Here is a 10078-nt window from a genome sequence, read left to right on the forward strand (position 1 = left end):
TTTTGTAATATAATTGAATGTTAGTTTCACTCATTATAATATATTAATTCTAAACTAAATGATACATATGAATTAAATTGGTGTTCCAATTATGATGGTATAGTGGGCATATAGGTGAATATTTAGGGGTAGATTTGGTATTTAAAAGTTTTTCTACCATCCCCACTTTTAATATATCAATAAAGCTATTTGTACATTCAAGGTTGACACTCCTCTCACAAGAGAAGGAGGCCCACATGTAATAAGATAATTGCGGAGCCCCCTCTTGTGAGGGAAATGTCAATCCCGAATGTACAAATAGTGAAGTCTCAGACAGGCTAAGAAAAAAATCAAATAACAGACTGATTTGGCAGAAATTAATTAGCTTTTTTCTTTGAAAGTGTCCAATTACGCTTCGACACGTGTCTACCTATTTTTGAGCCTATCTCTATCTTTATTGTTTTTTTTCACTCGTTGGCTACCGGGCTGCCACGTAACCATTGAGCCCACGCCAATGTCCGTTCTGTTGTGGGACAATCAGTTACGGATCTGAAACGGGATTTAAATTCAACTCCGTAGCGGACTTCAAACCATCATTAAATCCGACTTTCTTTTTCAATTGAAGACAAAGCAAATAGCTGACTCCCAATTATTAATTGCCACATGTTGGTTTATATTTTGCAGCCTCATTTTGGGATCACTGTTTGTTTGATTTTATTACGTCACATCATGAAACTTTCATGACTCGCGGGGTGGCGTGGTGTTGGGTGGTTGGAGTGGGGTTGGGGTTACACATTTATCATAACGTGTCATTTAAAGAGTCAAAATCATTATTTAAATTTATAATAATTATATTTAACCCTATTTGGTAGGAAAATTCAAATTTTAGTCTAAATTAAGTCAATAAATAATTTTAACTAAACATCTTATGAAATCCATAATTTTTCAACTACGTATTTCATCAATTGCTAATGAATTGAAAGTTTCAATACTCTATTCCTCATATTATTCAAATATATTCGAACATTTTAATCATCGATTCTGCTATGTATACATTCGAATTGATATTCCGAATGACACTCCACACGCATGAGAATGGGGCCACAATTGTTTTATTAGGCTCGGATGCCACCACTATATGTATGGAGTGTCAACCCGAATGTACACACATTATTATTGTTTAATCATTACTATCTAAAAATATATATTAATTAAAAAGTGATGGGAAACAACGAATACTTATCTTGAGAAGGCTTGCACGTGTCTCTCATATTATACTTTTTGATCCAAATGCATTCCTCCTATTGCTTTCGTTGTTATCAAAACGATAAAAAGTATTTTCTTGAAAGAACATATTATAACTAATTATTATGAATCAAAAATCTTATTTATCAATTGACTCTAATGTACAAAAATAGAATTTATGACTAGGATTATGAAAGGGCGAATTTAATTTACGGTCAATGTAATTTGATCTAATTGAAAATTTGATCCTTCCATTTTAATTTGTGTAAATTAAAGCTCCCGTTTGACCTCCATTTTATGGAAATGAAAATGAATAGTTGAAAAAAAAGGAAAATTTTTCGACGTATAATATCATTTTATGAAAGATTGTGTAGTTAAAAATAAGAGAGAGTAAAATAGAATGTAATGAAATGAAAATTAACGGAGGCCAAACGGGGCTGAATCACTATAGATTAATTTTGAATTGGTCAATTCGTTCAATTTTATCAAATTATAATATTACAACCTGACGTGGCCATTAAATATTGACTACAATCCTATCTGGCCATCATCCAAAAGAAGTGATATAATTGAAAAAAGTCTATAGTTTGAGTTATTATCAATTTACAAATGTAATGTGTAGAACGAGTTTTTTTAATGCGTTACAAGCTTTTGAATTTCCTTTTGGTACCACCACATTTTAGCTCTTTGCTTCATTATTAACAAACACATCATGTGTTTTATAGGAGAGTGCTTCCAATGTTTCGGTTAAAAGGGAAAAAGTTTGATTTAAGGAACTTATCAACACTTGATTTTACGCCTCGAACAAGATTAACGATAAATTCGCCAATAAATATTTACTTTAAAAGGTAATTGGCGAATTTAGCAACTAGTCCTAACTTTAAATATTGGCATAAAACTCCCTACCCAAAATGTTCATTGTGCAAAAATAATCTTTGGATCTTGCTGCTCAGCCAGGGTGGGAGTTCCGACTACTCACATACAAGGGGGAATGGTGCATTTTTGAAGTGTTATTTTAATGAGGTCGGGACCCACCTCATGTGAGTAACCTGTACAAAATCTGGTAGAATGACCTTGGTAGAATAGCTTTATCCATAATCTTTTGGTCAATTTCTATTTGTTTGACGGTTAAAATGTCAACCTATTTTTACAAAAAGACTAAAATGCACTTCCATTTACTACAAACATAAGATAACTAGAAAAAAAAAAAAAAACGACACGACATCCACTTAAGTAGATAATATAAAAAGGCCGAAAACTGAAAAAAATAATAATTGAAAATTAAGTAAAAAAAAAATAGTTGATCTATTACTTTCACGACTATGACAAGCCCAATATATTCATAATACCACCGTCAATACCAACATCGCCACCAAGAAACCACCATCCACCACCACCAGGATCTACATATATACATCATACATAAATATTGAGAATGTGGGTGTTAACAAATAGTTAAAAAAATATAATGATTCAAACATATAAAGAAATAATCATCCTTTGAATATAATATTGAGAATGTGAAATGAGAAATCAGACATTTTCATTATTTTCTTCTAATGTATTTTTGTTGGGGTAGGTTATTAATTGACTTCAAATGTCGTTGTAATTCACACGTCTTTGACACTCACAACTCTCAACAAACATCATAAAAATAATAAAGTGAATTAATTCACCACGTGTCACGTTTTCCAATTGAATATATTCCTAATATTTATAAAATTGAGCAAGTAATTTATATAGAAGATAAAATTAAATAAGCCCTTGTTTGACAATCATTTTTTCAATTTTTTTTCCCATACTCATTTTTAACTCACACAGTAAACAACTCTTTACGTAAATTCAAAATTTTTTCATACTTAACCATACATTCTTCAAAAATTTACTATTCAAAAACTCATTTTATTTCCAAAAAATTCCGTTAAATTCGTGTGATTGATAGATTATTTTATGTAAAGGGCCATGCTCACAAAACCAACCATGACTATCTTGATGCCTAACCATGACTATCTTGATGCCTTGCTGTTCTATTGTTGATATGAATTGCAAAAAGTCAAAACTTTTTATTGTTTAATTAAGCACACCAAATAAAGATATATTTATTAATGTTATCCAACAAGAATGCTTATTAAAGAGGATACTGTTGTGTGAAAAGGAACCGTTGTGCTTCATTTATTATTCCTTTCCTAGAATCAACCCACCATATTAAAAAAAAAATGGTTGAACCCCAATCTTGAGGGTCCCCTACCGCCTCGCCCTTAGAGCTTTGTGAGGGAGGTAAATCGCGAGATGTGTTCCAACAGGCCAAGAAATAAGAGTTGTCTGTACACTACGCTTACAAGGAGTCCAATTTCACATTTCAGAAATCGAGACCCCACACTGCGACTGCCAGCAAAGCGCGAGATGACCTCACTTCTATCCTTTGCACCACTAGACTATGCCTTGAGGGGCAAACCCACCATATTCAAATAGTGAAGAGATTTCATCCGAAGAGAAAATAGTTCCTCCAATCTGGTATTTTTCACAAAGGAAACATAAACACGTGCTCGCTCAACCAACCAATTGGAACAAATATTATTTGCAAATGAATTCATCGTCCAATTGCTATGCCTAAATCAGATCCCATGTACTAAAAAATCACTGAAAACTGCCCAAGCTCCACTCACATAATGTCAAATGTAGCTAAAATAAATCATATTCAAACAGTTGACATCATAATTACCGGGCAGAGTAACACAAACGGAACTTTGCTCGACGGGAAAAATTCTTGGGAATGTAGTCATCGATAAATATAAACTGTAAGACATTTTTAATTAATTTGAAAGTACGATCTCAATCGACTGTTATAGAAATTGACATTAACAAATTAGACTTGAACTAATATAATATTAGTTGCTACATTGACAGTTTTGTTGACATCTCATGATGTGACAAGCAATCTGCACATTTATTTGAGTAAAATTTATTCAAACTAATGGCTAGATTTTTTGCACATCATGAAATGTCAACTAGTTTGTTCAAAATGAATGTCAAAGTAGGATTTTCCATATAATCTTTAATTTATTGGAGCTTAAATCCTCTGCATCTAACAAGTTCTTCAATGGCTTCAATCAAGAAACATTTATTAATTGTGGGCTTAAATTGTAAGTGTTTAAAAATGAAAGTTCGTAAAATTATACCAAATAAGTGTTTAAAAATGAAAGTTCGTAAAATTATACCAAAGCCATACATATGTATGCAGAATCTATAAATGTCAATAGAAGTTGATGGAAAAAAAAAAAAATTCTATATCCCACTAAAATTTTGAAGTTTGACATGTCAAAATTTGATTTGAGAAACAATCAAGACTACAACCGAACAGATATAAGAAAAATAGATCTAGACTCCAAAATTACACATCTTTACATAGGACTTTACATGCCCACGTGAAAGTGGGATTCCAAACACCGTAAAAGTTTCAAACATCTTCCACAAGTTGAAAAGTACTGTCAGTTGGATATTGGTTAAATAAATCGAGAATTGAAAATCGATTAAAGTGATTTCGTATCGACTTCGGCCAAATACTCAAAAGCTCGACTCAATCCCTTTAGGCAAAATTGTTTGCCACTTCGCCGCTTCGGGGCGCACAAACAGGGATCGACCTGTCCAGTCAGGTCGCGGGGGTCGAGGGGGCAGCCTCCCCCCGTGGGGGCTCAGGGGCAACGCCCCCGAAAGAGAATTTTGATTTCTCTGCATGTATTGAAGGGTATATTTGGCATTTCGAAAATCAATATCGGATGAATGAGAAATTACGAAAAAGGACGAAAATCAGGTCAAAATATTTGACCGTGCGACGTGAATAGACACCTTTTCATAAAGGTGCATTGTTTGGAAAGGGTGCATGACTTGGCCTCAACCATTTCGTCCACACCCTTTCATGGTCTATAAATAGGACCCTTTGGGTGTCCTATTTCTCACAATTTGATATGCAAAACATCTCTCATCCTCTCTTCTATCCAAAATCAAAATCATTTCATTTATTTTGATTTTCCTTCATCCTTGGAGTACATAAACCTAAATTTAGTTCGTTGTACTTGTGTTTTGGAATGCTATAAACACAAGTGTAGCCGTTGTATTTTGGGAGTCGATTGCCGAAATCCGTAAGCACCGTTGCGGGGCAAATTCGACTTAAGGACAAAGAGTCCAACTCTTGCCTCGACTTTGTCCCTACTTTCTTCTTCTCCAATTTCCGGCACGGATTTAAAAAACCATCATTATACTTATTTTGGCGTCACTATTCACAAAATTCTTCCAACACTGCCAATCAATCAATTCTTGTTCATTCTATTTTCACACGTGTGTATCAAACAAGCACTCGCTAACTTAGTTACTAATGACTTTAAGTACACAAAACAAGTCTGTACAAAAACTTAATTATGTAAACTAAGATCGCGTATTCTGCAACTCTCAAAACTGATTAACTCTCAAGTTTCAAACAACTAACCTAAGTCTACATGTGCGAAAAATGTAAAACCATAAGGACCAATGATAGGGAAGGGTGTCTAGGATTCCATGTGAAGCATCTTCGAACCAAATAAATCTGACAAACAGCTGCTACAATGGGAAATTTTCTGCATAATGTATCAATCTCAATTGAGCTACACAATGAAACAAATTCAATGCTCAAACCTTTAATGTAATGCAAAAATTCATACAGAAAAACTTAAGTGCATCGTATTAACTCCATGGATCATCCCATCCTTTGGGTCCGTCTCTTTTTACAAATTCGATTATTGCCTGGACTGCTTCCTCAGTTCTGTTAGATAGTGAATGGTTTCCATAGTTGATTTCAACCTTTTCTGCACCACCTATTGCTCTGAACAACCTGGAAAAGTTCATAGCACGGATGAAGAGACAAGTAAAATACCCCCAAAAAAATGAATTCAACTTAGAACGTATGGATGCAAGTTATACAAAGAGTCGTTCTTGCCTATTGACCAATGCTTTCTTGTCCACGTAATCTGGTACGTATTCATCAGCCATGGAGAACATCACCTACAGAGGAAGAGCATTCTCTCAAAACAAACAAGGTATTGTGATTATAAAGACGTATTATGAGGTTCGTTTTACATCCTTATTTACATTCAAGTTTTTGTCCACTTAACACGTAATTCATACAGTGTCCTGATATATTATTAACTGCACATCATATACTCGGTTTGGTTCAAAATAGGCTAAAATCAATCCCCTTTAACCCCTAGAAGTATCCACTATCACGGCAAATAGAAAACTAAAGTTCATTAAATGAACTTGGGAATCATTGTACAAACTAAAACCTATTTCAGAATAAAAAAGTCATCATCAATGCTGTTCTTCCGTTGCACTACATGGGTCCATAAATAATGCTCCAATTGTAAGTGTTGTATCTTAGCTATATGCACGTATATCTTCCAATCGTATAAACAATACATATATTATATAGATTAAATAGACCTCTGTGGAATGTGGTGCCTTCAAGTGCAACTATAAAGCAATATTAGTTTGAGAGCATGTTTGGCTAACTTTGAAAGTAAGTATAAGTTGATTCGAAGTAACCTTTTTGTTGTTGAACACATTTGGATAAGTTACTTTCTCCTTACTTTTTAAGTTAAAAAAGTTATACATTTCTAAAGTAACTCTTACTTATAATTGAAATATGAGCAATTAGATAAAGAAGTATTTATCTTAAATTTACTATTCTACTTATTAGTAAACTTCTTAGGCTTAGTCAAACATACTCTAATTTATTTAAACAGTCAATCCTACCAGGCAAGGTATGTTGGACATGTGTCCAAGTTTCTGTTTCAACTGGTCTTCACTAAAGTCAGAACTGAACATGTCGTCATCACCATTGTATGCACAAAGCGAATGATACCTGCATGACAAAATAGTGCTGACAATTCAACAGATTGTTGGAAAATCAAATCATACAGAGAATGCAGAGAACCGCATTTGAAGTCACATTTCTACAACTCTCACCTATAGGCCGTTATTGGGGAATCTGGATTGGCTTCCAGAGGCATCAATTCTGATCCTCGACCTTCACTAATCATCGTTGAAGCTAAATCAATCATGGAAGCAGTTTCCGGGAGAGTGGCTTTGAATTCCCGGTCACTCGCTGGAGCCTGAATAGTTAATCAATGCGATAGTAGATGATGAAATTGAAAGCACGACATCGAAGTAATATAGGCAAGCAATTTACTACAGGATCATTGAAATAATGGCCAAGATCCACCTCCACGCTATTGTAAAGAGGCTATCAAATTTTAGAGGCATAAAATTAATCAAAATTATATGCAAGGCTGACAAGTTGCTATTGGATAAAGCATTATAAATAACCCTTATCCCAGAAAATTGAAGATCCAATAACTTTTAGATCTTGATCTATTGACCCTATGGGCAACTTCGTTTTTTGCTTATCACTTTAATGAAAGGTAAGGTACTTTTATGGTCAATAAACTTTTTGTTATGTTTCATAATGATGATTACACTTTATTATCCCATATTATCCTTTAAAATTGAAATGGTTTCAAATGTGAGATTTATTGTAAAATGCCGGTAGCTGAGTAGCACGGAATCTTCATACGTGATTTGCATGTGCGTTTTCAAAGACCCCATTCATAAGTAGAGTTAGAAAGTGAGAAAAGAAAAATAAAATTAAGTATATTGGTCAAATGGAACAACTTATGATGACTAAAACAGAACTTCTACCCTAAACTCAACGTAGATGCAAACCTCTAAGCACAAACACTTTAACTATAGTAACGTGTCCGTCACGCGTCCAATACCAACACTCTTTTGGCACTCTACCATAATCATTTTTCTTTCCTTTTTTGCAATATTATATATTTTTAACTAAAAATTATTTGTAAATAACAAATATGCACTCATAGTTAAAATATTTATATAAGAAAGATTAATATCAAGTATAAACTAAATTTATACTGTATAAATGAAGAAGCTTAAAGAATTTATTCAATGTGTCGATGGCGTGTCGTGTAGGTACTTTTTTGAAAAATCACGTGTCGAAGATACAAACTCTGATGTGCATGCACATATTGAGCATCCATACTAACCACCATTGCATGCTTCCAACCAAACACTCAACTGCTAAATAGAATAATAGTTCAGATACAACATGAAAGTAGTATTTTTCTTATTCTGTAACCTCATTGTGCATCAAGTTTGAGAGCCGAAGGCCCAAATTGACTTGTACAAAACCTGTACCATTTTCAGTTAAGATACAAAATGTTTCAAATATAAATTTCAGATTAGATTGTTTCTGCCTTCACCAATAATCATTTTCAGCATACAGATACCACTTTTCGTTTGCTTCTCCAAATGTAAGCTTAGTTAGAACTTAGATGCTATACTAAGATGCACACGCCAAAAGTTCAAATCACTGAAAACTCTAATAGATAAACATCATAAACACTAAACACCAATTACATGGAAGAGTTACCTGCAAAATGGCTGCACGCACTGCTCTTGAACATGCTGCATTGGTACGCATGTAATACACAATATCCTATACACAATAAAGCATATGCCGTGAATGTCACGTGCCATCTGATTTTTTATGGCTAAAGCAGAATTACATCAAAACACAGGATCTAAGCTCAAAGAATAAATTAATTACCTGGCAGCCAGTACTGTGTCCAAGTAGTACCACACCTTCCGAATCTTCTTTGTTTATCAAGTAACTTATCAATTGATCAAGCTCCAAGGCATCCTTTAATAGACAATGCAATAACATAACAATTTAGCAAACAAAGTGAAACTACAATATAGCATTCAAACATCACATTTCGTGATGTTAGAAAAAGCCAACATTTTGAAGCACACTATATCAGCAAGAAATATTACATGATTCAAAGTAAAGTCAGACCATGAGGTCATGAACTAACTCGTAATAATTAGCAAATACTGATTGAAAGCTTGCACAAATAACATAATGTACCTGATGTTGACATCATCATCCACCTACGTTTATTTTATTTTATTTGGACTTTTATTTTGTTTATTTTAGTTGGACTATTATTTATGTTAGTGGACTTGTATAAGGGGTTTGGTCCAAGCCCGATCTCTTTAGGGTTTTGTTTTGTTATTTAAACCTAATTTGCCATGTAATTGTGTTCTTCTATTTGTTCTGCTAATTCTTCTTCTACCGTTCTTTTAATCTCATCTTTTTTATATATCTGTTTCATGTTCTATTGGTACTGCATCAAATTGGGTATCAGAGCCAAAACTTGGGTAAGTTTAATCTACAATTCAAAAATTCTTCTTGCCTTCTACAAAAAATTTATTGGAACAGCACAAGTGAAAATGATTTAGCGTAAGAGCATCAGTTTTCATTTTTCAGTTCTTTAGGGCAAAAGAAAAAGTTGTTACTGTTCATGCCCGAAAATTTCAATTTTGTCTTTTCATTAGTTTCTAGGAAAAAAATCATTTGCTGTTGCTGCTGCCAGACAAATTGCATGCTGTTCCACAAAGTCTAACCCTAACACTCAAACCTACTTACAATCGGCCCACATAAGAAACCAGCCCAATTCTTGCAATCACATACACCAACAGCAAACCCTAGCCCATTATATAAAATACCCAACCAAGCCGTCACCTCCAACCTAATTACATCAATCCAATAACCTAATTACATCATCCCAATAACACCAAAACCCATATAATCAATACCTAATCTCATTATCATTTAACCTAAATGGCTTATCGACCAATCCATTGCCGACAAACCAATTCCTCTTCCAGAAATTCGGTCTCTCCAAGCCTGCGATCCTTCTACCGCGATCTCCGCCAACGGCTCTCGTCGCTCCTAACGCCG

General features: G+C 34.0%; 1 protein-coding gene across 2 annotated transcripts; it reads right to left on the reverse strand.

Annotated features, from left to right (window-relative positions):
• Positions 1 to 5749: 5749 nt before the first annotated feature.
• Positions 5750 to 9013, reverse strand: LOC111377675 (UPF0613 protein PB24D3.06c-like). Of its 2 annotated transcripts, none has more exons than XM_023000802.1 (6): positions 8882 to 9013; positions 8705 to 8770; positions 7222 to 7367; positions 7009 to 7117; positions 6194 to 6258; positions 5750 to 6088 (listed from the first exon to the last, which is right to left on the reverse strand). In XM_023000802.1, exons 1-6 carry the CDS (start codon positions 8996 to 8998, stop codon positions 5941 to 5943), a joined length of 651 nt encoding a protein of 216 aa, XP_022856570.1. In that variant the 5' UTR covers positions 8999 to 9013; the 3' UTR covers positions 5750 to 5940. The 2 variants fall into 2 exon arrangements, with proteins under 2 accessions (XP_022856570.1, XP_022856569.1); XM_023000801.1 differs by having other exon boundaries at positions 7009 to 7135.
• Between the last annotated feature and the right edge of the window lie 1065 nt (positions 9014 to 10078).

The sequence above is a fragment of the Olea europaea genome, unplaced genomic scaffold (assembly GCF_002742605.1).
Source record: "Olea europaea var. sylvestris unplaced genomic scaffold, O_europaea_v1 scaffold1707, whole genome shotgun sequence".
Classification (NCBI taxonomy): domain Eukaryota; kingdom Viridiplantae; phylum Streptophyta; class Magnoliopsida; order Lamiales; family Oleaceae; genus Olea; species Olea europaea.

Bases quoted from the DNA above. Each gene is read 5' to 3' on its own strand.
- LOC111377675 (XM_023000801.1), bottom strand. From the start codon at position 8,998: ATGTTATTGCATTGTCTATTAAAGGATGCCTTGGAGCTTGATCAATTG. The intron at 8,771-8,881 runs GTAATTAATTTA...TATTGTGTATAG, and splicing joins GACACAGTACTGGCTGCCAG to GATATTGTGTATTACATGCG. The intron at 6,259-7,008 runs GTAGGATTGACT...CTTCCTCTGTAG, and splicing joins TGTCCAACATACCTTGCCTG to GTGATGTTCTCCATGGCTGA.